We start from the raw sequence: 27717 nt of genomic DNA on the forward strand, positions 1-27717 counted from the left end.
CAACGAAAAAAAACCTAGTTTGTTCTCTTGATGCTGGCCATGCAGTTGTAAGTGGTTTGCACTACCCATATACTAAGCTTGACTTCAGAAATTCTCCCATTTCAATGTAGTAAGAGTTACTTTGGAATTTATTAAAAATGGAAGTTTCTGCCCTCCTCCTAAGTTTCTCAATAAATTGGTCTAGGAACCTGCATTTTTAACAATTTTCAGGTGGTTCTGATGATAAAAGAACAGGAAAAATTGTGAAAGCTCAGACCCATTAACATCCCATTCAAATAAAAGCAAGAGGAAAAGCAATGAAAAATAATTTGAAAACTTTAATGATGTTGTTTAGATAGTAAAAACATAAAATCTTTTAAATAAAGTACATTCAATTTCTCAGAGCATCTAATATTCAGATAATTTATAGTTCATAACTTTCCAACATTAAACAATTGACTAAATAATGCATTTTCTATAAAATGATATTATAGCTTATACAGGTAAAAGTATATTACAAAAACACTCCACACAGGAAGAATGGCAGTACCTATTAAGAAATGCTATAAACTTTCCATTAAAAAATATATTTTATCTCTCATTTGTCATAATAATAAACAGAATATATATTTTTCTTTCTAAAATTGTCTTACACAATTTCCCTTTAGGATGATAATATGTACAAACCTTATATCTGAATGAATATAAATAGAAATACTGTAATAGTGTTACAGATATATTAGTAACTTTTACAGGAAAAAAATATGGCTTTCTAATAAAAGCCTCTAGCACAGCTGAAATCTCAAAGCTATTTAAGTTAGACATTCCCATATTTAGTAAGGCACAATGGATCTAGTTTCTTATTTCCAGTTGAATTACTGCAAGCAGTAATAAGGGAAAAAACAGTCAGTAGATATGGGACCAGATCTATCAGTTGGATAAACCATTTGGGGTTTGTTGAACTTTTGGGGGAGACGTTAGTTCTTTCTCCATACCATTATTTCTTATTGTGCCCTGTGACCAAGTCTAGTCCTTGGCGATGAGAAAGAAATCACTGTACTCCCTTCAAGTGCCTGAGAAGCAGTTTACTCATTCATTGGATCTGGTCTGTTGTGAGGAAATAGCCAAGTGACCATTTCCGGTTATAAGCAGCTTATTTTTACTGGTTGGACCTGGTTCCCTATCATTTCTAAAAATAGCTTCTGATATAATCTGTACATGGTGAAGCTGTGAAGGAACCTGATGGTCTTCTTCAGGCTCTGAGTGACAGTTTTGGGGAGGTGGTATGTTTTCAAGTGCTTCAGCGCATACATTAAGCCCTTCAGGGTGTCTGGGTCGCCATTTTTTATTCTCCACAGGCTGAGCAGTTTCAGAATCTGCTCACTTGATTTGCATGCCTTCATCGTCTTCTCAATGTCTTCCGTGGTGACTTTCTTCCCTGGCAAGCTTTCCATCAGGCTGCGGAGCTGCTCAAAGGTGAGGTTTGCGTGTCCAATGTGCTGCTGTACGCTGTTTTCACACAGGTCGATATCTGCATCAAGCAAAAGCCAGAAGAGACGGTCACATAATGTATATTCTAAAGCCACCACCACAAAATGACCGCTAGGCAGAAAGAGGTTCTCCCAGAATTTCATAAATTTGTTTTAAAGATAACCTTCTCCTTCCTTTTTATGGGAGGGGGGGCTACGTGATGCTAGTTATTTGTGAGAACTGAGTTGAATATTATTTTGTGTTAGAAAGGGTAATATGCTTTCTGTATTCTAGGCATCCAACAGAGCTTTATGAAAAGCCCTAATTTTGGAAATGAATAGTAGAAAACTATAGACACATCACTCTCGGTTTTCTAAGAAAAAATGGAAAAATTAAAACCATAACATTTCAGAAAAATAGAAATAGAGTATTCAACTTAGCCATTTTGTAGTATAAACTTTCATTAGTGGATATCTGATATATACCCCATTTGAAGAGTTAGGTGTGACAAATGGTCTTTAATAAATAGCACCAGAGGATTACTATGGAGGAGGAGATCTGAAAAACCCAATAGAATGAGGACAAAGAATGGTAGGATTCATATGGCCTAGAGAATATTTCAGTAATGAGCTGGAACATAAACGTAAGAAGGAGTATCTAACATTTCCATTAATGACACGAGTCATTTACTGTCTGTGAGCCCTCAGGCAAGTCACTTCATCTTTTTGGGCTGAAATGTCCTTATTTATAAAATAGAGAATTTGGCCCCTTCCAATTCTAACAGTCTCTGATTCTGTATCCCTCCCTTTCCCTCCTTTCTTTTCCTGCTTCAGGGCTAATTAAATGTTTCAAAGAATACATTTTCCTTTGCCAAAACAGAAGAAAACTTTGCACAAGTGAAAGTCAAAAATCTTAGTCTCCTAAAATAGCAGGCCTTAGTTTCAGATGTTTGAGACTTTTGGGGAAGTGTAGGGCTCTTTGGTCATCTAACTACAGGTAAAGAGCAGATGGGTTTCTCCCTGACATTGTCTGCATTATGAAAATCTTCCTCCTCCTTTCTGGCAGGTGCTCCCAAAGCCCAGCTGAAGTCAGAACTCTTTGCACTGCAAATCCTAAAGCTTATAGTCCATACTGGATGAAACTTCCTTTTCCCTTTTGGATTCTTTCCCATCATAACACACACACACACACACACACACACACACACACACATTTCTAAAGGAGATTTTTTTTTTTTTTATAAAACTCTAAAACATGAGAGAACTTGGTTTTAACTAGCCCTTTTCTCTAAGAGGCTCAAACACTATAGACCTCATCTCATTAATCCTCACAACATATGCTATTAAAATGGTAATTTTAAAATAGGCTATGTTGTGAGGATTAATGAGAGGACATCTGTAAGACACTTGGAGGCTCTTTGGAGAGAATTACCAAATAAATACAAATAAATACAACATAGCTTCTTGGAGGATATGCAAGATAAGATCCCAAAGTATTTAAAGAACATCTAGGTAGGCCAGAGGGGACACTAATAAAACTGCTAAGGGATCTAGAGGTCTAGCCCTGTAATTGAAATGGATTGCCTCTTGATTTAGAGTGTTCAATAGACTTTAAAAAGCAGTTGGGATGTGGAGGAGGTGAGAATAAAACCTTGCATGACCGCTCTAGCGGGAGCTTCTCCACGGTCACTTGGTGAAAACATTTTGGTCCGATAATAATTCCCAAAGGGAAACATCGTCCACACAACTACACAGGTGCATAGTCTTATTGCTTATGATCAAGGGGTGTCTTTGATTTCTGCTTGATTTGTTTATTTCAGGTTACCATACCTTGGAAGATCTTCTTGACTATATCTTGATCTTTGTTTTGATGCTTCCATAACTTCAGGAGCTGAAAAGTTTGTTCTTGTGAGCTGTATCTCCGTTTTATCCTCTCTACGCTCTCTGCGTTTACCTTGGTGCCCGGCAAATTGTCAACCAGGACGCTGAGCCAATTAGGGGTGAACTTTGTAGGAACGGCAAACCTGAAGAATGCCTCCTCACACAGGGTGACATCTAAAGGTGGGAAAACCAGAAAGATTTACTTAGCAACTGGATTCCTGGAAGTCTAGTGGGCAATAAATAAATAAGCCAACACAATAGGGGTTTTTCAAAATCAAATGTGTTAAAATGTGAAGTTTGGGTAAAAGCAGCCCTCTGTTGGCTAGTTTCACTGGCAGATTGTCCACCCAGCTGGGCATATGTGCTTTCTAATGTTCTTTTATGGGCATTTAGGGGAGAAAATTTAACAAATGTCTAATGAAAATATTGTTATAAATAAATTGCAGTAAAAAATTCTATGACTCGATATACACATTTACATATTTTAATGTAAATATTAAATATCCCGTTAAAGGGTTAGCTAGCATCCACAGGTTACTTCAAGATCAATGTCAAAACAAATATAATTACTGTCTTTAGAGGAACATGAAAAGTAATCTGGAGTAGCATACTGGTTTTGGCACACACATAAACACATAGTTTACCTTTGAGAACAAGGACGGATATAGATGTATAAGCATACATTAAGTGGGAAAATAATCAACACAAAAAATATGCCATTTAGAAAAGAGGTACAATGGCCTGAGTGTCTGGGTAGAGTCTGTTTATCCCAGGGATTAACAGTTTGTCTTCAGATTCATCAGAACTGGGTTTGAATTCTGACTCTGCCCCTTTACCACCTATCCTGAACCTCAGCAAACTTCACAGTGTTTTTGTAAAAGGTTAAATCTCATATAGCAGAAGTTCCTGGCATATAGTAAATGCTCAGTGAATGATAAAAATAAAATTTAAAACGAGTTAAAGAGAATGTTAAAGTTAGAAGTCCCTCCTCTTATCAGTCCTTCCCTCATTCCATTGTTTGACTAGGACAGCAGAAAGGCTAAATGGCTTGTCGAAGATTCAGATTACAGGGTGAAAAAATGTTGGAACTGGGTTTGAATCTTAAATATCTCAGCCCACATTCCTATGTTTCATATTCTTCTATGTCATATGAAAAGATGCCTGGGGGGAGTCAAGCTGGTTAAATGACAAAAGGCAGTTCATCGACAGTGTGATGCATCGTTGACAGAAGGTCTGAGATTAGTCTACTGGTAGGAATGACACCACTACGGGAGGCGCTCACATAATGAGCGTGGAGCTAGTGACCCTTCCTGAATACAGAGTTTAGGACCACCAGAGGAACTGATTACTTAGAGGCAGTAACAGCACAGGTAACAAAGCCAAGTTTGCATTGTCTGATTTGTTACCGGTTTATGTCATGATGCTTATTAGTTGCCAGTTTTTATTCTTAGAAGTGATAAAAAAAAATGTATAATTTACCAAAAACTCTACAACTTGGACTGACAATTTGGCCTTAGACATAATCTTTACACCACCCCTTCCCCATGAGTAAGATTCGATTCAAGTATAAAAGGGAGAAAGTCAAGTTTGAGAGCACGATCATGACAAGGTGAGACCTCTGGAAGGATTTGACTTGTGGCATCAACAGCCACATGGAGAACAGTCTTAGCTGGTTAACATTCAAGAATGGAAAACTAGGAGTTTCACTGAGAAGGTAGCCAGAGGGACTTGCGTTCAATTCAGAGGTGCTACAAAGGCTGACATTTTGAAATATAATTACCTATTTCACATTTTTGAGTCGATTCACTGTTTCCAGAACATACATTGTCATGAGTTGCGTTTCCTTTCTGAGTTAGAAGGAGACCAAATGCACTGCAGTTTGTGTGTTTTCTACAGGGTGCTTTAGATGACGTCTCATTCGAGAAGAACCCATCTGGACATCTTCTGCAAACTGTATTTCGCTCTGGGGTTCCTACAGAAAATACCAAGCAATTTAGCACCTTCTTGTCAACCACTTGCACTGCAAACATCCTATTAAGACAGTTTTAGAAAGACTTTTCACTTGGTTTTTACTGCTACTATTACGTTACACAAAACTTCAGGCATTTTTCACTTCATTAGACCAAGAACGAAAGCTCTAGAAAGCTCTACGCTTAGTGGCCCCTCAAGCAGTTCTCCCTTCCCTGTAATACAAACACAAACGTGATGCTGTTACCTGCAAAACACAAAATGAGAGGGAAAGAAAGAGTAAGGGTGTTCATTTGTCCTGCCTGGGCTCAAGCATCGGTGAGGCCTTGTTGTCGGCCAGATTCTTCACACGTTTTTTTTTTCTGGAAAATCATGAAGATAGCTGCTGTGTGTCTGCTGTAATATCATTCTTTGAAATCAGTCCCCACTGAAGGCTGGGTTGTTCAATTCCAGTTGGTGCCTCCTGAAGTCCTGTCTTTTCCTGAATCCTAATTGTGAGGCAACTCATAAGTATGCTAACCTTGAGAAGTAAAAATTTACAACATTCTAATAAACTTTTGAAGGTGGCAGTAAAGTTGGTCACTGACTCAGAAGCGTAAGCCTGCAGTTAAGCTACACGGTAAATGGGAGATGATATACCGTTTGCTTAAACTATTGAGTTTTAAAAGAGCACAGTCGTTAAAATTTCAGGGAGGGGTGATTGCAAGGGCATTTTATTTCATGGTGGAAAGATAACTTGATAAATTTGGAGAACTCCGCTGGTTAGAAAAACTTGAACCAGTCAACAACTAAAGATAAACAGCCTCAAACCATTGACTCTATTATGCTTGGATTGACTATACATTACAGTGTATTTGCATATGAAAATACCTCCATCTAGTGTAAGCTAGTTGAACCGAAGCCTACTTCAATATTCAAATGTAGCTTTTCCAGGCCAAATCTGGCTCAGGCAAGATAACAAATACAAAATGGACAAATGAAAGCTACAGAAAGTTAACAAACTTCATTTATTAAAAATTCAAACCTCCCACCTCATTGTATCAAGACCAGAAGAAAGAAAGAAAGAAAGAAAGAAAGAAAGAAAGAAAGAAAGAAAGAAAAAGGAAAATGGTTTGGTTCTAGTTTCAGCTCCTGCTTCTTCTAAAGGGATGGATGATGCATTCATCAGTGACAATGACAAAGGGCTGGCAGAAAAAAAAGAAGGGGCCAACCACAGGCCTGAATCTTTCCCATGCCATTGCCAGCATTGCAGTGGCATCGTGTTAGGGAAACTTTACATAGAAGTCTAATTTTTTGTCTTGTTTTGTTTAATGCTTTCTTACTACACCTCTCTCCTTAGATGGGATCCGACTCCACGCCAATCCCTGCAGTATCATAGGCAGAGGTATTTGGCGAGGACGCCATAGTACTCTCTCATTGAGAACACATTGGCCATCTGGATCCAAGTCTCCCTCTGCCAACTGCCACATGTCCTGGAAAGCCAACAGCACAAAGAATCTTATCATTCTTCAAATACATACTGAAGGCTTGGGCCTTGCCATGCATCCCCATGAGAAGGTCAACGATACAAGACATTCTTTCAGGTGATGGAGCTTGTAAAGTTCTTTAACTTTAAGAATAATGGAAGGTAAAGTTTCTTAAAATATTTGGGAGGCTTTCTACAATGACCTTTTTGAACAGGACTTCCCTCTTTTAGCATTTTTAGAACTTTCTGTAAAAAAAAGTTTTACCTATCTAAGTAAATGACATTGCCTTATTAATATCAGTGAAAATGTAAATGGCATAACCTGACAGGCAAAATATGAGATACCATAATGAGGAGAGGCGCTCTGCTTTCCCATTGAGGATGTCATCATGCCAGCCGAACGGAAGGACATTGGAATGACAGGATGCAGAGACAGAATGGAGTAGGTAAAACATAGAGCGGAGACAATCTGACTTCAAAATGACAGCAGCAAGGAGTGGTTAATACTTTCTTGGAATAACACTGCATAGTCCTTCCTTCTCTTTGGACTGGAAACCTCTTATTTTCCATAAGGAACTGCTCTGTGGGTTTTTAGGGAGGGAGAGGTAAGTAAGCCCCACCGTGGCACCACAAAATAAAATGTGTCTCTTTGTCTCAGTCTTCTGGCTGCCTGCTTGCTTCATTCCCCAAACAAATTTTCATGCTGGTGTGAGAAAATTCCTTGCTGTTGCCATTTTTTTTCCCCAAATTTTTCTAGTTTCCAAGCTAGAGTCTCTGCTTAATTAATTTTTCTGCATATACAACTGAACTGCACTGAATTAAATGGATTTGGTTTTGTTGGGTGAGTTTGACCCCCTACAATGTGGTTTAGCTTTTGAATCCCAAAGCAGCATCCAATAAAAGCTAGGAAGTGTACCCCATTTCTCCCTCAAATACTCACGCTAGAGACATGTTAAGGCATACTCATACAATTTGCACCTCCTGTAATTTTTATACGATCCGCAACTTAGGAAACTAAATAGATTTCAACTTTTGAATGTTTCCTCGGTATGCCTTTAAACCTAAAGTATTTGTCATCGAATAATTTAGGCTCTGGGTATCACAACTTCTGAACGTTAAAATAATTACAAATAATTAGCATCCTCTAAATCCGTGGTTCTCAACTAGGGGCGATTTTGGCATCCCGGGGACAACTGGCAATGTCTGGAGATGTTTTTGGTCATCACGACTCGGGGAGGAGTGCTCTTGGTATCTAGTGGCTAGAGACCAGGGATGTTGCCCAACATTCTACAATGCACAGCACAGCTGCCCACAAAAAGAATTATCCAGTCCCAAATGTCAGTAGCACTGGGGGTGAGAAACACTGCTTCAAATTGAGTAATCAGAATCTGTACTGATTACCACCTCCTCCAGGAAAGTGACAAAAGAAAATAAAAGGGAAGAAAAAAAAAAAAAGGAAAGGAAGGAATATTCTTAATTTTCCCAAGCCACGAGAAGATACAGACTACATTGAAGCTTCGTGAATATGGTAGGAAAAAAATGTGGGTTGCAGCTTTAAAAGATTCAGTGCACACTGGCCTTAACCTATGCTGTTCAAAATGCAAAAAGAGAAAGTACTTTGTTTGTAGACAAGTACTGACTCTTGGCTTGACAATCTGTTTTGTCTAAGATAAAGAATAAGCTCATTTTAGAGATGCTGCTGGTCTTCATCCTCACAGACACTTGACGCCCATGCCAAGGGAACTAGCTTCATTTTTAATAATGAAATGCATTTCCCCTAACCATTCTCATTTTTTACATAATTAATTATAACTGCTCATTGTTAGCACTCCAGAGCCTCATTAATATCAGCCTAATTACTCTCTTGGTATCAATTATCATTTCTGATGTTTGTCAAAAAGCACTGCAGTTTGAAGCTGTCCGTGCTGAAGGGAAACATAGAGGTATAGCTCAACTATAAACGGTGCGACTCAGAGTGGGTCCCTTTAAAAAAAAGAGCACTCCATCACGCATCTCATTAGAGAGCCATTTGCCGCATTGGAGATTTGTCACTAAATTGCCCTGGAGTGGCAAAGTATTCCTCTGAGAAATGGCCCTTTGGCAGCAAGCCAGCCACATAGGACGTACCTAGCAGGTTCTATTACCTTTGCAATTTGCTATCCTATAATATCATCAGGACAAAAGCGTTCCCTTAAACTTTCAGTACTACCTGACTCTGTATGATCTCATTAATTTTGCCGCGGGTTGAAAGCCGATGCGTACCAGTGAGGACTACTCCAGACCCGGGGGTACATCTTCTGTGCTTCAGGCAGAACTCAAGCTCCAGGTAGCGCCCTTCCTCACACTCGCACACACGGTTGTGGGTGCGACTGCACTCCTGCTTGACGTACTGGAGCTCCTTGCACACCGGGGTGCAGTACAGACACTCATCGCTGGTGTGCCAGCGGTCTGTGTAGTAGTGGTTGGGACAAGGGACGCACACGGTCTTCCGTCTCGCTGTGCAGTGCTGCTTTAGGGAGGTGCCGGGAGGACATTTGTCACACATCAGCTGACGAGAGGTTTCTGGGTCATAATGAAGGTACTTTGGAGGAAAGGTTTCCTGGGTGGTCCATTTAATGGAGATGTCCAGGAACTAGGAGAGACGGAAATGGTGAACACGTTAGCATGGAGATAGGGTGACTCTTCTGCGCAAAAGCATCATTCGACTCAAAAAGTCCTTTACTACCTGAAGCCTCGTTACCTTCCTGCCTACAGGGCTGCCCCACAGAAGGGAAGTTCAGAGGCCATAATTCTTGCCTCTAGTCGCTTAATCTCAAAGACCAAGATGGGGGTGGCTACACACATTTTATTAAGTAGACCCAGGCTCATAGATGACAGCACGCTTTATCTCCCTAGGTTTCAGGATTATGTCCAGATTAATGAGTTGGGTGAATTAGTGGTTCTCAGAATAGCTATACCAGAATCTCCTAGACTCCCTGATAAAAATGCAGACTCCTGGGATTCAGACCTCTACCCATTCTGATTCCACAGGTGTGGAGCTGAGATTAGGGATTTAAAGAAAACTCCTGCAGTGACTCCAATGTGTGAAATCCATACTCAGTAACTATTCTTTGGTTTATTTGCTTCACAAATAGCTATTGAGCCCTTAATATGTGCCAAGCTCTGTGCTGGGCAATTAGAATGCAGCAGTAAGTAAAACAGTCAAGAAACCCTGCTCTGAAGGAGTGTACAATCCACTTGGGTGGTGGGTAAGAGAATAAATAACAAATAACAGATAAATTACATGTTAGAAGGTAAGTGTTGTAAAAAAAAAAAATCAGCAAGTCAAAGAGATTGGAAACCTGGAGGTGGGGGAGACTAACAACATTTAAATGGGAAGGTCACCATAGCTATAGTTAGGACTAGATGATATCTGTCTTTCAATTTTCCCATTCTAAGACTTAATGTATAGTGAAAAAAAAAAAGAGCTGGTGATGTGTGAAGACTGCATGATTATAGCAACAGTCATCCTGATCATTGATTCATTCACTTAATCATGCAGCAGCTAGGCACTGAATGCCTACCAGGAATGCACCAGGAATGTACTGGTAAGTGAGACGTATGCCCTGTCCTCATGGAGCCTGCAATTCATGGAAAGATTCCTAGCATTTTAAGACTGATAATTCTTCCAGAACATCATATGGCCCAGTCTTGACTCTTATAGGTAAATGATGTCAAGAAAATTAAAGGACCACCTCTTTCCAGGTTGATTGGGAAAAACCTCAGGAAACAGGCAGGGTTTCAGAAGTTTCTATATATAAAGTCAGGAAGAGGTCCAGCGCAGCAGGAGAGAAAATTTCACGGGTGAGGGCGCTTCTTGGGGGGGCAGCTCCAACTGGGTGCTCTGTCTTGTATTCTAGATCTTCAAGGGAACATGGAATTAGTTCTTCACACTAATTACAGAAATCACACACTCAGAAGAAACAGTGCTGTTTGTATGTAGGGGGTGGTTTATTTGGTTTTAATTGTTTGCTTATGGTACAGGGATCAACATTGACTATTTTCAGGCTGTGGGAGGTGGCAGACCAAGCACAATAATTTTTTCCAAACTTCTCTTCTTTATAGAACACAGGAAATCCCACAGAAGCCCCTTGACCTGGGAAAAGCATGCCAAGCTAGGGAAACAGCACTACCTTTTGAACTCAAACTGACAAAGGTAAAAAATGGCCCTTTTCATAAGCATTTGGGCATTTTCATCTAATTAACAACACATTCACTTCTTACTGGAACATGGCAAACATCAAGGCTGACTAGACCTAATATGAGCTGATAAACCAGAGGAAAAGAACAAAATATCTCTCACCTCAGACCATGGACCTTGGAACCAAGAGCAATTTTCAGAGTCCTGTGAGGTAAAGGACTCCTAACCAACAAAAAGAATACAATGCAAAATCAGGGCTGCTCTGGGGTCTTCTCAAGACACCCTCATGACCTGAGGGTTTCTAGGGAAAATATGTTCTTGAATTTCCCCGGGGCTTTCTATTGGCTGAGATGAAGTTCATCAACATTAAGAGAAAGAAGAAAGGAACCAGTAGTGGGTGGAAACTCTGGTTTGCTCCGAATCTTTCAGAAATATGGAATCTATTTATTCATTCAACACACATTTGGTGAGCACCCACTGTGTACCAGGCATCGTAGAAGGAACTTAGCATATAGTGGTACACAAAGATGGTTGCTGCCTTCAAAGAGCTCACAGTCTAGCGAGGGGTAGATGGCAAAGAAGGGAAGATATAAATAATTACAAGTAGCAATCAATGTTTCGAAGGAAACAGAGCAAGATGGCTCTTTTGTGGCTACGTGGTCATTTCAATGGATTATGTGACCTTTCTTAAGGCCCCTTGCATGGATTTGGCTTAAATATTTCTAAAATCTTCAATGCTAAGGAATGAAGCTTTCCCAGTGCAACTTGCAGACATATGGAAGCAAGGAGAAATGTTTTTTTCCCTTGCTGTTCACCTTTGATTTCCTGAAAGACCATTTTTAAAGGTTATGTCACTTTCAAGAGCCTTGACTCTGAGGTGCAAAGGGACACCTTTGTCCTCTGTGCTACTGCTGAGTGAGCCCCATCTTGGTAGGGCTGGAATTCCTAAGACTTCCTCCAGCCTGACTCCCCATCAGTCCCCCTTTCCCATTTCAACGTGGCTCAGTTGTGCCCATTTACTCATCAGCTGACTCTTACCTCCTTTACCAAGAAGTGATGAGGATGGGATGGGAACCACCCACCCCCACAGATGGTGCTTCTGTTCCTCAACAGAAGGAGCCACACAAATTGAAGATCTGACCAGGAAAGCTGATGCAATTTATATTTTTCTAGGCAATTGGACATGACACTGTTGGTTTCCAGAAACCATGCTTTGGAAATGAGTTGCCATTTCTTCAAAATACAGGGAAGTTGAGGTGAAAGGAATCCACAGAGAAATAAATAAATAAGGTTGACTTAAGGATTAGAGGGCAATTATATTAGTGAAGGTAATTTCTCCCAGGCCACCGCATAGGATTATCATATATATTTTTAAAAATCAGAAAGCCTGGAGGAACTGCAAAATAACTTGTTTTTAGCAACTTCTATTGGGCCTCTGTGTTTTATTTGAAAATTTTCCACTTTGGTAAAAAGACAGAACTATGTGGCCAAAACTGGATGGTTAGGTCTCAATCTCTGGTTAGCCCCAGTTCCCGCACAGAATTTCTGGAACCAGTTACTGGACAGAGGATGGGCAAGATCAATAGAGCTCTTCATCTCAGTCCTGTCTTTGACTTTCTTCATCATTTCTTGGAAAAGCAATGAAAAAGATCCCATAGGAGGACACATCATCTTAACATTGGCTCCATCTCCTTTGTCAGCTGATAGTCTTTAAAATCCATGGGAGTTCAAAAATAAATTTCTGCATAACCAATGATGAACATCTGCAAAAGCTAGGACACATGCAGAGGTGTGTCTGCAGAAGCATAAAGTGCCTTTTGTAGAAGAGGCCGCTTTGCTTTGGGTGTTTTATGTTTGACTTTTAGAGAAAAATTAAATGGGATTTTTCTCTTTATTTTTCCTTTCTTCCTCCTCCCATTCCCTATGCGTCCATCCTTTGGTGTAGACCACTTCTGCTTGAAGGAATCTGGGAGTCCTCCAATCTTGTGCTTCCCCTCTGATTTTCTGTAAGCCCCAGTGCACCTTTCCTTGAAAGTACGCTTAAAGCGCCATTTCTGATGGCTTTGTCCTTCTTCCATTTTTAATGGTGGACAGTGGTTAAAGAATCTTCTATTTCAACCCAAACATCTTTCCTCATCTATCAAATGTTAGTAGAGGATGGTGGTGATTGGATTGAATGAGTTGTTCTCTAAAGTCTTTTCTAGCTACCATTATAATATTCTGTGGTTTGGGGCACCTGGGTGGCTCAGTTGGTTAAGCATTTGCCTTTATCTCAGGTCATGATCCCGGGGTCCTGGGATCGAGTCTCACATTGGGCTCCTTGCTCAGTGGGGAGTCTGCTTCTCCCTCTGCCCCACCCCCTGCTCCTGCTCTCTCTCTCTGACAAATAAATAAATAAAATCTTTAAAAAAAAATTCTGTGGTTTGACAGCATTTGATTAGCTAATAGGCTTGGAAACAAATGTCTTGCTTTAACTCCCTTCCTACTTCTTGCTCCACCATTTAATTTGTGAAACCACTTTGGACAGCAGAACCCTCTTTTCCAATCTCCACTTTTCACACTCACCCATGCCTTCTACTCCCTCCGTAAAACCAACGGATGTCCCAGTGACCTGAATTCCCAGCTACCCCTCCTCCTCTGGCATGCCATCTTTTATCTGCTCTTACCATGGAGGTGGTCCTTCATGGAAGTCGGTTGTGTTTGTTGCTGAATCTGTTTATCTCGTTTGATATATGTATCTGTATATGCTGCAGTCGTAACTGTCCTTAGGTAATTCAGTTAAATATTATGTAAATTAATCAACATGGGTGTGAAAAAATTATTATTTTTCTAGGAAATTGCTTTGGGAATGACTTGATAAAGATGACCCACAATGAAACAAAAAACCCAAAAATGTACTATAGAATTTGGAGTAGCTGAGACAACTGTGAAAACAAAAGGGGGTAAACATCTAGAATAATCAGTTTGTTTCAAAAATGTCTTTAAGTGCCAAAATTGAAATGGATGGACAATACATTATAGAACTGGGTTTTGTAAGAAAGACAGCATAGGACTTCAGTTAGCAAACACAGATTCCAGGAAAAGTCTTGGCCAACTCTCAAAATACAGGTAAATGGATGTTTATCTAAATAGTTTATGATATATGTGTATAATTTTTATTATTAAATGTTTTTAATTGATTTTCTTGTTAATCATCTAACTCTTAATCCCAAATATACAAAATTTCTCATTAAAATTCTCAATATGTAGGAGGTGGAGTGGTATGGTAATGGTATGCGCAGGTAACAAAAGATGGACAATATGAAGATGGATTTCTGTTTTGTCTATTCCATTCTAACATACGTGCATCAAATCTCTACTCTGTGATAGGCAGTAGAATTAAAAATAACCTTTATACTATTTTGGTTTTTACCTACATTAGAATGTTTTATTATTATTATTGTTAAGTTTCTACCAGCTACAAAAATGAGTCTTAGAATGAGTAAATAACTGTCCTAGGTCACAGTCATTAGTGGAAACAGAATTCAAACCCAGAGCATGTGCCATATAATACTGTTTTTTGGTCAAAATCTTTAACATTTACCAAATGCTCTCACTATGCTATAGCTTTCATGCATAGTCTAAAAGTAAGACCTGATGTGCTTGTTTTTCATTTAGACCCAGGAGCACAGAGTTGGGAAATCACGAAAGATCAACCGACGCCTTCCTGAAGTCCAGAGGAACTGACGTTGACTTTTTTTTCTTTGTACTAAGACTAGCACTTACTGGTCCAAAGCTACAGAGATAGAATTTCTCAGATGTTGATCTGACCAGAGCACTCTACTGGCGTATACTTTGTTCTAAAGGGCAAAAGAAGTATACACTTTGTCTAACAAGTTTATTTTTGCATTATGCAATGCAGCCAATTCCATACTACTGGGCTTTCTCTCTGGTATACAGAACCGTGAGTGACCCAGTGGGTTTCCGTTTATGGAAAATTCATTAAAAGGAGCCCACGCACAGCTTGAAATAGCTACTTGGTTTGGGAGTTCCTTTTGTGATCTCTCGTCATGATCTTTGCCACAGAGAACTATTTGAGGACTATCCAGAGTTAGCTAAACTTCTGGTCAGTTTAGAAACCATGCCATTTTATGGTTCATCTTAGCCAAGAAGTGAGACATATCATGGTGAATTTTTCCTAAAGATCTCTTATAGTATAAACTATAAAGCTTATTTTTAAACTATTTTCCTATGAAGTTAAGTGTATTTGATTTTCTATAGTCCTATAGTGTAGTAGCCCATTCGCTTTTTCCTCCATTCCTTAAATAATTCATTTATTCATTCAGCAAACACTTCCTGAAACAATTCCTATGCTCTAGAAATACTGTTAAATGATGGAGTTGAGTAAATTAATGTTTCTGTTTCATAGGAACATTCATGTAAAAGCCCAGCCTGATGTAAAATACTCATAAATCACTGCAAAACAATTGGAAGCAGAAGAGAGGAGAAAGAGGATCAAGAAAAGACGCAGCAGAGAAACAGGTCAGAAATTATGATGGCTGAAGTTAGGAACTGGTGTTGGAGGAGAGGAAGGGATATATATGATATGTTGGCTGATTGCATGGGGAGGGTGTCCTGGAAAAAGCAACTAAAGAACATTCCCATGAATTTGAACTATTAGGTATGTAGTATTGCCATTAATTACTGACACCAGGAGAAGACAGTTATAGAGAAAGAAAATGAATTTAGCTTGGAACATCTTCCATCCATGAGACTCAAGTGATGTCTACCAGATAACTGGGTATATGTATTAGGAATTTAGGAAAAAAAGGCAGCTAAAGACACAGGTTTCAGGGTTAAGAGCACATAAATGGCTCTAGAAGCAGAAAGATCAAGTGGCATTACCCAGCGGTATTGCATATAAGCATGAAAGGACAAAAAGTTAACCCTGGAACTCATAAACATATGCAAGATGCAATGAAAAAAGAAAAGGTAAAAAAGGTAGGAATATCACAGTGTTTCAGAAAAAAAATGCTAAATGGATAACTTAATAAATTCTTAAAAGTATATAGCTTGGCCATTAGATCAATGTTAATTAAGAAGAGCATCTTTAGCTGGAAACTTGCATTTAGACTATGTATACCAGGGTTCCAAACGCAGTTTGATCACGAGGTTTAGTAACCTTGGGCCACTATCTTACCTCTAAAAGGAGGATAATCCTTATTTTAACTATCCCTGTACAGTTGTTTTATTTCAAATGAATAAAAGGAGGGACACAAATAAACTTGGTAAAGAATAAGCTTCCAGACAAGGAGGAGGCATTATTACATGTGCTAATTATAAGAAGGTGGGAAATGGGAGATATCTTGAACCAGACTTATTTCCGAAGACATTTTGAAGTTTCTTGTTCAGTAGGAAGTAACACACCTATGATACGCCAGAAGTTGACTATCTGCCCTATTCTTAATTATCTCTAGAGAAAGTGTCTCTGATTTTTTTTTAAATTAGTTTCAGTATCTTCCCAACTTGTATCATTTTCTTGGTCTATATTAAATGTTTCTGAGGCAGTTTCATGGGTTTGCTTAGAGGGGCCAGATAGAAAGGCATTCGTCTCCATTCTCCTTATATGCTTAACATGGTATCTTATACATGTCAAGTATTCAGTATATCTCATTTAATTTTATTCAACTCAACAGATACATCAAATGCTTACTATGTGTAATTACTGGAGATGATATATGCACACAGACAAATATCCAACATGTAAATTTGCAAGAACAAGCAAAAAAATCTGCAGTTTTCTCATCTGTAAAATGATACTGATGACAGAATGGGCCTCAAGGAAAAAAAATTTTAAAGCACCTTTCATCACACGTGGCATTTTGCAGGTACTGTTTCATTTGCATTTAAGTTCCATCCTCAAGGTGAATGTAGAAACAAAGCAGGTAGTTCACTTGAGAGGTTTATCTGCTGCTGCCAGGTCCCCACCTAAGGGTCTCCCACAGCTTAATAATTTTCACAATAGCCAGTTGTTTGGCTGAGGATGATGTCTCTAAGTAAGAAGTAAGAGCAAATGCATTAAATCTGTTCATCTATTCAGAGCTGATCTTCTGCCAACAGCTACTGCGAGGCAAACAGCAAAGGAAACACAAGAAATTATGATTTATTAGCTGAATCACTGAGCCAGATTCTACACTATTTTGCTTCCCTTGGGGCTGAAGAACTGTCTCAGGTAAACTTCAGCTTTAAATGCAATTTTTTGTTCCTGTCAGAAGTTTCCTTTAGCTGTTTGAAGCCTTTTAAGTTAATTAGCAATACCTTGTTTATGTTTGGAATCAACCAGAATTACCAGGAAAGATTTGCTTATGATGCTTTTGGTGCTTTGGAGTTTTACAGACAACTGAGTTCGATAGATTAACAAATGAAAAGAAAATGAAATGAAAATGAGTAGAAATGAAAAGAACAAAATGAAAAGATAACAAATGAAAAAAAAAAACCTCGGAGGAAAAAAGAACTAGCAATACAGGTATACGTAAAACTTTCCAAGAAAGATATGTAGAAACCGCACAGGTTTGGGCCACCGGATCTTAATATTTCTTCTCTTGCCCTTCTGTTAATCACCAGATTTGAGATTGACCATTAATTCTGAAAAGTTCAACTCAACAGCAGAGCTGGTTGCAATTTTCTCTATTACGTCCATCGAGGTCCACTTAATAAGCATTACTTCAGAGAATTCCAACTTTAGTCCCTGGCATTTGGGGCTCAGAATTGGCAATACATTTTAGTCTGTTGATAATTTTGAACATCAATTTTTAAAAATTCCTTTTTATTTCTACAGTGCTTTTCTTTGAAGGTACTATGTTACATCATTTTCTTAATCTCTTTTAGTTGTTAATGATCTGAATTGAGGTCCAATCAACATATGGTTAAGGGCAGCTGGTGAGAAGAAGTTAGGATTGAGAAGCTGTAGCCATTATAAAATGGAACAGAAGCTACAAGTAGAAATGGAACAAAACACGGTGTGAGTTAAACATGGAGGGATTTACCATGTGCCTCCAACATGTGAAATTCTAGAAGGAATAATACAGGAATAATAATAGCTTAGTGTCTTATATTATGATATACCAAGCTCTATACTAAGCTCTCTCTTCACGTTCTATTGTCATCCTTCCCCTTCAACCTCTGACGAGATAGGATGATCCCTATTTTATAGATGAAGAAATAGAGTCTCAGAGAAGTTTAGTGATGTGTCAGCGGTCACAGAACCAGTACACATGTGAGCTGGGATTCAATCCAATCCTGTCTGAATCTAAGCCTTTAACAACTGACTCTTGTCTCTGGAAACTTGCAGTCTTATGCAGGAGAGAGTCATACAAATAATCAACTACAACACAATGTAAAGTTCAATAAGATCTATCTTTTACCTATCCATCTTATCTCTGTATCCATCTTGCCTGTCTGTCTATCTATCTATCTATCTATCTATCTAGCCAGCCAGCCAGCCATCCCTCTACCTAGCCATCCAGCCATCTATCTAGCCTTGTCCCTCCTTTGTCTTGAAATGCAGTAGTTCACACAGCCTCTCTGGACGATGTGAAACTGAGTGGTCCTTTACACTAAGCAGTAGCTTCCTGGTAATTCCTCTTGAATGTGCTCTCTGTCCTTTTCTGCCTTACTCTTCTTTCACGCACTCCACCTCCCTAGGATTGCACTTTCTAGTAAGGTACTGAAACATGTGTTTGCCTCATGCTGTGTTTCCCAAGGCATCTGGGCTTTGAACTCACATCCAGTAAGGAGGCCAAGGCATTTAATTTCAAAAGAGAAAGATATGATGTCCTCCCTGGAGCCAAAGGAGGAGCTGAAAAAGGATGAAAAATACATTGAAATTACTTTGCCCAAAGATTTGACCCTCGCGAGCCTCCCCTGGGTTCTCTTTACCTCAGCAGAGAAGAGATCTCTGGGTTTGAAGGCACCCACAGAAGCTTGGCTCTAACTTACGGATATTTTGATTCCCACCGGATTCCACTACTAGATGTAAGTTCCTTTAGGACAAAAAAACTCAGCTAGGTCATCTTAGGGAAACTTACTTCACCTCTCTGAACCTCAGTTTCTTTGTCTATAAAATAGAGACTAATCTGGACATCATAGCATTTTTATGAAAATTAAGTGAAAGATTGTGTGTGACTTCCATATACTAAACATATTCTAAGAATCATTAGTGTCTTTCTGTTTTATGATTTCCTTCTTTGGCTCAGCCTCCATGGGTAGAAGTTGTCCGGATGAAAGATGGCAGTGGACCTCTATGAACAAAAGGTCAGTTGGAAGCAACGAAGAGAAAAAAACGTGATTCTTGTTTGCTTCCTCTCACATAATAGGGTGTCGGATAAGTTAAGTATCTTTTGACCTTTCCATTTTGCAGCCTGGCTGTGCTTTTACATAAATTCAGATCCCTGAATTTTGAATTTCAGCAACAGAAGAAAGAAGAGGTCCTTCCTCATTAACACTTCTAACAATATCTTTGATGAAGAAGGAGTTTCAACTAATCGTTCCACTAATAATCTAATAGTTTCAACTAAACGTTTCAACTAATGATCTAAAGTCATAGGTCAGGCATTGTGATTAAATGCTCCTTCTCTCAATGATCAAATATACCTGAGGTTTGGCTACTGTGTCTTCGGGACTGGCTGGGTTTTATGCTGTGCTAATAAACAACTTCAAAATCTCAGTGGCTTAAAAATAACAAAGATTTATTTCTCACTCATGCTTTATTCCTACTGAGTCCACTGAAGCCTAATTAGCATTGCCCTATGTCCAGGACCTACGATGATAACATAACTAATATCTAGAACATGGCTGGTTTGCTGTGGAGGAGGGAAAGAGAAAAAAAAAAAAAGTTGGGGGAGGGGGTCATATGTCCACAGGTAAGTGCTCTAATTTGGAGTGACATATCACGTTTTAACTCACGAGTCAGTGGCCAGAACTATTCATCATGCCCTCTCCCCACCCCCCACCCTCACCAGGAGACTGAAAAGCACAGTCTTACCTTGTTTCTGGAAGGGAGAACTGAGAGCAATTTACAAGCAGCACTAACAACTACATCTTTGCTCAGTAAACATCACTCATATTTTCTCATGGACCTTTATTTTAGCACAGTTCAGTCAATTTTCTCTTCTTTTTCCTCAATATTAAAAGAAGAGACAGGAGACACCCAGCTGGCTCAGCAGGTAAGCACATGCAACTCTTGATCTCAGGGCTGTGGGTTCGAGCCCCACTTTGGGTGTAGAGATTACTTAAAAATAAGATCGTAAAAATAAAAAAGGGACAGAAAACAAAGTGTGGGAGCAGAGATTTCTTTCTATCAGCCTGGTGTAGTACTCAAGGGAAGTATTTAACCCATTACCAAGCTTATTCTGCCCGAAGGTTTGACATTTATTCCAAAAAGCCACGTGCAGTTGTCAAGTACTTCCTCATGAAGACAAATGCAAAGAAAATTCTGCAATGAGTCTAGGGAGATTGCTAGCAACCAAAATTATACCTCTTTCCTAGTCCTAAGGGAATATCTTGGACCCGGCTTCTAACTAAATGGAATATGAAAAATACTCACATTAACAACTTCTATGCATACTAGCTAATGACAGAAGGACTTTTTTCCAAATGAGAAAATGTTTTACGGTTTAAAAGAATAATCTGTGATCTTAAAACAAATAAGTCTTACTACTTAAAAGTAGATGACATTTCAAAAGCTGCTTCCCCTGGGATCTCACTGACTTAAACAGAATTTCTTACACGGGAAACCACCTGGGCAGAAGAAACTGACAAGTGCAACAAAATAGATTGTTAAAACACTCATTTAAGATAATTTTTTTCATAGGGGCGTCTGGGTGGCTCAGCCAGTTAAGGGTCTGTCTCTGGCTCAGGTCATGATCCTAGGGTCCTGGGATGGAGCCCCACATTGGGCCCCCTGCTCAGCGTCCCTCTCCCTGCGTCCCGCTAGTACTCTCTCTCGCTATCTCTCTCTCTCTCAAATAAAATTTTTTTTAAAAAAGATAAATCTTTTTCATAGATAAATAAGTCCTTTTGATTTTTGCATGTTTGGAGTATTAAATCATATATCATCAATTTGTTACTATTATTTTTTAATGACAAAAGCTCAAAACTAAAACAGACCTCCCACATATCACCTGGTCCAATACTGCTATTTTATTTATTTATTTTTATGATTATGATTTTTTATTCAAGCATAATTAATATCCAGTGTTATGTTAGTTTCAGGTGTACAGTATAATGATTCAACAATTTTTAGAGATGGGTAAAGTTAAGATCCACATCACCAACTGGACCTCAGACTGAAACAGAACCTTGCCTCCTGCCACGGCAGCAATCTCACCGTCACTATGTCCTACCGAATTTCTAAATTACAGTTTTGTTGTTGGCGGTGGTGGTGGTGGTGGTGGTAGTGCAAACTGATGGTGGGGGGAACTTTTTAAAGAATAGGTTTCTGATATCCATATTTTCTACGAATAAAAGAAATCACTTTTTTGAACAAGAAAGTAACATTACATGGGAAGGTAATTGAAGTTTTTGAGTCAAAGACCAGGGAAGAAAATTGAATTTACCAAAGGCAGTCAGGGAGTTTAGATGAATTACTGCCTTGTTTTAAATCTAAATCCATCTTGACACCCATTTTCCTATTTTATAGTTGATTATTTATGAAGTTCTTACAGAAAATGCTTCTAAGGTACAGACCAAATTGAAGTGAAAATCCTAAGGCTATTCTTTTTATTTTTATAGAAGATGCTTCAACGAAATTATACAATGTCTTCACAGTATTAAAACAAAATTTTAGAGAGGGTTTTTTTTTTTTAATCCAAATAAAGTAATAAATCAAGGCCATTAGGAGCACATTGTTTCTGTTGTTGTTGTTGTTGTTGTAGTTGTTGTTGTTGTTGTTGTTTGGCAGGGCTGTAGGACAGATATTTCATTTCCTCCTGCATCGCCTACCCATTATGGCCCAGCTGCTTCAGGTGTTTCTCAGAAATTGGGGTGAAAACGACCTACCCAGGCCATACCTGGGAAGTTATGTCACCTTGAGTTGGGAGGAACCATTTTAGTGTGTCTGCAGACTGTTCTGGCCTTCGGGATGTTCATTTAGAGAGGCCAGGTAAATGTGAGAGGGAGTGGGGACCACACAGCTTCGTACCTAATGTCTTGTAACACTATTCTTATCCCTTACAACTGTCTAAAAGAATTCTTTTTTTAGACTTTCTATGCTAGTCACCCCAAAATATTCTGTGGTAGTGAGTTCCAAAAACTAATTACATGTCATATAAAAATGCTGTCCTTGTATCTATTTCAAGTTGGCCATACCTCAGTCTTTCTTCTTGCACAGATAGTTTACAGATGTTGCTAGGATTTCCGATTCACTAGTTCCTGCTATTGTGGGTTGCTCAGTTTTATTTTGATTTTTGTTTTCTTTTCTAAACATGGCTGCTATTACTGTTCATATTTGCATTTTGTTTACCGGACTATCAGTATCACAAATGCGCTCTAGGGCTGCCTCCCTCTCTCCTCTCTGCCGTGTGCAATCAATCACCCTTCCCTACTGCTTTAAAAACCTGCTGTATGCTGATGACCAGACATTTTCTCTTCAGCCCAGGCTTCTCCTACACTCTGAAATTTTAATCCAAATGTCTACCTGACTTCTCCATTGGTGCATTTTACAAACACATAAAATTGATCAAACCAAACATGAATACTGGATGTGCGAGCCAAGATGGGGAGGTCAGGAAGTGGGTTCAACCGAGCTTGGGTAGCCCCTCCACGGGTCGCTATAAGAATCTAGTTCCTTTCTGTTGCTCACTTAAGAATGAGTCTTCATGAAGATATGGATATGAACCTTCATAGTAGAAATGCACAAAAGAATATCTAAAAAATTGGTCAGGTGGATATGGTGTCATAGCTGTATTTTGAAAGAGATCCAAGCCAACATTAGAATGTTAAACCTCTGGCAGTAAGGAAACTGTTGGGAGATGATATAACACGTTACCAAATCTCACTATAGCCCCTTGGACTCTGCAAACATACTTCAGCGTCAGGCACTGTGGAGACCCGGATGCCACAAATATGAAGAAAGTGGAAATCTGTGTTTGCAAAGAGCTTACACTTTGTTTCCCACACAGTGGTGGTGCTACCCCCTCTAAGTTCTGGAAAAATTTGTGGGGGATTTCTGTTGTCACCATGACTTTGGGATGTCCTGGGCCATCAAGAAGAATCTCATGTCCCACACACTTCAGGATGTCCTATTGACAAAAAAAACCTATTTCTCATTATCCTGGGCTAGATTCGGATTCCATTTTATAGATACACAAAGTAGTTTTTGCATGATTTTTATATATACTGAACTTTCTAGGAATTTAACAACATAAACTCGGATAGAAGGTTGTCCTTTGCTTTGTTTAAAACTTTGCAAAGTTTGTTCACCCTTTCAGAAAAGCAATACGCAAAAGCCAATACCGATCGTGGTTTTGAACCCCAGCAGATCTCATGGGCCTTTGTTCCTAGTGGTGTGTTCGCGGCAATTTCACATAAAGACGCTAGCATATCACTGCTTCGTTATGTCTACGGTGGAGTCTTATTTTATTATTAGCTACTTTCCTTTTATTTCTCCTCTATAGTATCGTTATGCTAGTATATTGACTTTAAAAATTATGTATACAGGTAAAATATAGGTACTTTAAATTTCGTTTCAGGGGAGCAAGAGTTGTTAAAAAGGATTTACTTTCAAAGTGCATGGAAGAAGTGATATGATTGAGAATTACTGCCCTACAGGGCACAACATACAAATACACTGATAATTTTGGCACTTTTCCTCCATCGTAGCAACATAAGGGACAGCCAAGCGTCCTTAGTCAAGGCCTTGAATAATGCAAACATAAATTTTTATAAAATTACTCTTTCTCTGCAATCTACTTCCCAGTCCTCTTTTTTCAGCTGCAAAGGAGAAACTCCAGCTAAAGAAAATGCTACTGGTTAAATGAGATGCTGAAGGAAATAATGCACAAAAAGCTTTCAGAACAGGGAACATGCAGGCAGGAGGGCTGAGGGTTGCTCAGGGCAAAACCCAGCAGGCAAGTTAGTGGATAAGACAGCAAGAATAGTTGAGTGTGTCTTTAGTGCCCCTCTGATAGACACTGCCATAGCTCTCCTTCTAGAACTAAGAGGAAAAAACCTCTGGCACAGAATGCTTTCTTTCCCCCAGCCCATGGAATTTGACAACTGTGGTTTAAGCCTAAGAAGTAAAATTAAAGATCAGATTAAAATTGAGGCACTGTGCTGAAGGTTGCTAGGGGCAGGGATCAGGACTGTTTGGGACTGAATATATGTCAAATTCTCCTACAAACTTCATAATGATCATTCTCTTAAAAGAAGTAAAGAATCCAACAAATAAAAGCGAGAAAAATACTCTCAATCACTGGGCGAGGGGAAGGAAACCAAAATAAAGAACAAAACAACAGAACAAACCAGAAAAGGCATTATCCTAATGGACAGGGGGATCAAGCAGTAGTCTTGAGGGAAAAAAAAAAAAAAATCACCTACTTACCCCCAGCCCCTTCATCCCCGCACTCCACCCCAAGTCTTTGCACCATGACATGAATTAGCTTGGAGAAGGTCAGTGGATGGTTCGGGCACTACATAATGGGAAGTTTCACCCACCAGTTAAAATCTCGGCGTAGGCCAGGATGTTGCCAGAGTATCAGGTGGCCCCTGAGCACCCATTAATGGAGCGGCCTGGGGACACAGCTATCTCACCTTGCATTGCAGGCTTCCCCTTGATACATTCGTGAGCATTCCATAGAGCCAGTGACTGTGGCCTTAGTCTTGGTGGCCATGCCCCTGCACTGCTTGCCTCCTATCATATCCTCTGCTCTCCCAGAATGAATCTAGAATTCTACTTTGCCACACCATTATACCTTTCACCTGCTTCTTACATTTAGGACACCTGGATTTTATCTGCAACAATGAAAACATTCTAGTCCTCCTCCAAGGTAATAGGTAGTGGCCTTCTCTCCATCCTCTGAGCATCATCAGCATTTCGTTGACAAAATTCACTTGGGTCTAGATTTACCCGTAGTGATCTGGGAACATAATGCCAGAAGCTGCTATTAATACGGAGCAAGAGATGTATGTGGTTATCTTGCATGTGTGCATAACATCTCTATTTTGTAGAAGAGGAAACAAAAACTCAAGATGTAACTTGCCCATGGTCATTTATTAAGTAGGTGGTGCTGCTGGATTTGAATTTTGGTCCAATTGATAATTACTGCACTGTGGCTTCCTTTATAAGGACCTGGAAGGCTGAATCTTTCATATGCCTAGATCACCCAGCTACTGCCCTTTTGTTACTCTCAGTAGACATAGAACTAATAGTCCAATGTCTACCTTCTCCATTAGACTGTGAGACTCATGGGTGCAGGAATGGGGTCCATCTTGTTTTCTACTCTGTCCCTAGTGCCTAGGGGCATGCCAACCATAAAGGACAATTTCCTGTGATGCTTTTACTTCTTAAAACTGCACCAAGGTGCTTACAAAAAGACATCTGGGCTCTTTGTTGTATAAGTACAAAGTATCCATCTCCAATCATTATCAAAGAAAGTCAATCTCAGAAACTAATGAAAGGGAAAGGAAAGTCTTTCCCATTGAAAGTATTTACTAGGTCCAAAATACATAGAAAGTCTTCTCTTTTGATAATGCTGCATCACCCACAATTAGTTTTATCTATACACATATCTATCTCCCTAGAGAGACAACATATCAAAACGTTCATTTACTCATTTACTTATTTACTCATTTACTTATTGCTTAGGAGCACTTATTACTAGGTACATACATTATTTAGTGGAAATTCTGAAGTTTAAAAGTCATTGGTAATATGTTTATTATTAATTAAATCTTGACAGAATACAAAGGCAAGGAAGAATAAAATGTCCCATATTAACAGCAGAATTATGTAAACTAGCCAAACACTAGAATGATTAAATTACTCGTGGTACATCCATACAATGGAATACCACACAATGGAAACGAATGAACTAGTGTGCATCCAACCGTAAAAAAATGATCTCATAAATGGAACTTCAGTGAAAGTAGCCAGACATAGAAAAGCGATAAAGTTCATTTATAGAAAGTCCAACTACAAACAAAGCTCATCTATGATGTTAGAAGTCAGAATATTGATGACTCTGGTTATGGACATAGTATGACAGGGATGGAGCCCAGGGAATTTCCGAGGTGCTGGTAATGTTGTATTTCTTGATCTGGCTGCTAGCTCACCAGTGGTCACTTTGAGAAACTTTATTAGGCACTTACAGGTTGTGCCATTCTCTGTGTGCGTTATGCTATAATAAAGGTTTGGCTTTTAAAAAGTTCTCCATAGTAACCATATTCGCGGAGCTATTTTATATATTATATCTTACATTATTTAGAGGTAGATGAGATTAGCATACTTACCTGTGCACTCCTGTCCAACCTACATTTTCTTTAGTGACTTTGCTATTTATTTATTTATTTATTTATTTATTTATTTATTTATTTATTTATGCTTGTGTATCCTGGAGATTAATTGGACTTCCTAGCCTCCTACTCACTATTTGTGGGTTGGATGTTGAAACTCAAGCATTTACTCCAACGTGTTCGAAACACATAGGCGGCTTTATGGGTTTTCCTATCCTTTCTTGACTGATTCACATCTTAATGTATTCTACACTCTGGTGACATAAAAGAAATAAGACATTAGCCATAGAATAATCTATAAAGAAATCTTACTAACTTGGTCAAAATCTAAATTAAAAAAAAAAAAAGAGGTAAGCTAAGTCACAAAGACTCCTTTCTTTCCGAACAGTACATTAAAAATAACTTATAGCCCTATTTAATGCTGAACTTCAATTATTTAAATCTGTTTTAGAACATAATTAACATTAGCCCACCAATATCTTCCACATTACAGTGAAGATGAGAACTGGAATAAACCATTTTAATAATAAAATTGTATCCGGATGTTAAATTGCACAGTTACGAAATCTGTGTACCTATGTGTGTACATGCATGTCTGTGTATGATCTTTTCTCTGGTGCCAATTATGCAAAATTTCCTATAACATTTGCTTAAGAGGGGAATGAGCCTCATGATGTATCCTGTCATGTTCACTGCATCCAAATTTTATGCTAGTTGTAATAGTTTTAAGAGGACTGACATGTCCCAACTTAGTCTGCTTCTAAGGGGCCACTTTAAATAATAATAATAGTAATAATATCCATCTAAGCAAAGATTGTATGAACTCCTTGAGGTCGTCAAATAATCTGCAAAGAAGGAAGTAAATAAAATAGATACAAATCATTCAAAAGAAAAAGGTTTAAAGCTCCTCTCTCGTTTCCATAAACCCAGCAGGAACTTTCCAGGGCCAAGGGATACCCTAGGAGAGGCGCGATGAGCTCTCTGAAGAGGTCTCCTGTTCCAACCTGCCCCCAGCTCTCTCCTGGGACGGGGAGCGCGCTGAGCTCGGTCCCCAGCGGGCCGCGGCCCGGGCAGGCTCCCAGGCGCCCGCGTCTCGGGCGGGCACTTACCACGAGCGCGCAGCACAGCAGCTGGTTCATTGCGGTCCCCGGGAAACCTCAGGAGCTGGGCGGCGGCGGCGGCGGCTGGGCGAGCGCTCCGGTGCGTCTCCGCAGCCCGTGCACTCATCACGTTATATATAGCGTCCGGGCGACAGGAAGTATCGGCTTGGCTTTGATCATTCATTC

General features: G+C 39.3%; 1 protein-coding gene across 1 annotated transcript; it reads right to left on the bottom strand.

The window, feature by feature from the left end:
• Window positions 1-326: 326 nt before the first annotated feature.
• TNFRSF11B (TNF receptor superfamily member 11b) lies at window positions 327-27717 on the bottom strand. The gene is made up of 5 exons (XM_002922670.4): window positions 27541-27717; window positions 9025-9394; window positions 5110-5301; window positions 3279-3503; window positions 327-1510 (listed from the first exon to the last, which is right to left on the bottom strand). The coding sequence occupies exons 1-5, from the start codon at window positions 27568-27570 to the stop codon at window positions 1122-1124; spliced, it is 1206 nt and encodes a 401-aa protein (XP_002922716.2). The 5' UTR covers window positions 27571-27717; the 3' UTR covers window positions 327-1121.

Source organism: Ailuropoda melanoleuca, chromosome 9 (genome assembly GCF_002007445.2).
Source record: "Ailuropoda melanoleuca isolate Jingjing chromosome 9, ASM200744v2, whole genome shotgun sequence".
Classification (NCBI taxonomy): Eukaryota; Metazoa; Chordata; class Mammalia; order Carnivora; family Ursidae; genus Ailuropoda; species Ailuropoda melanoleuca.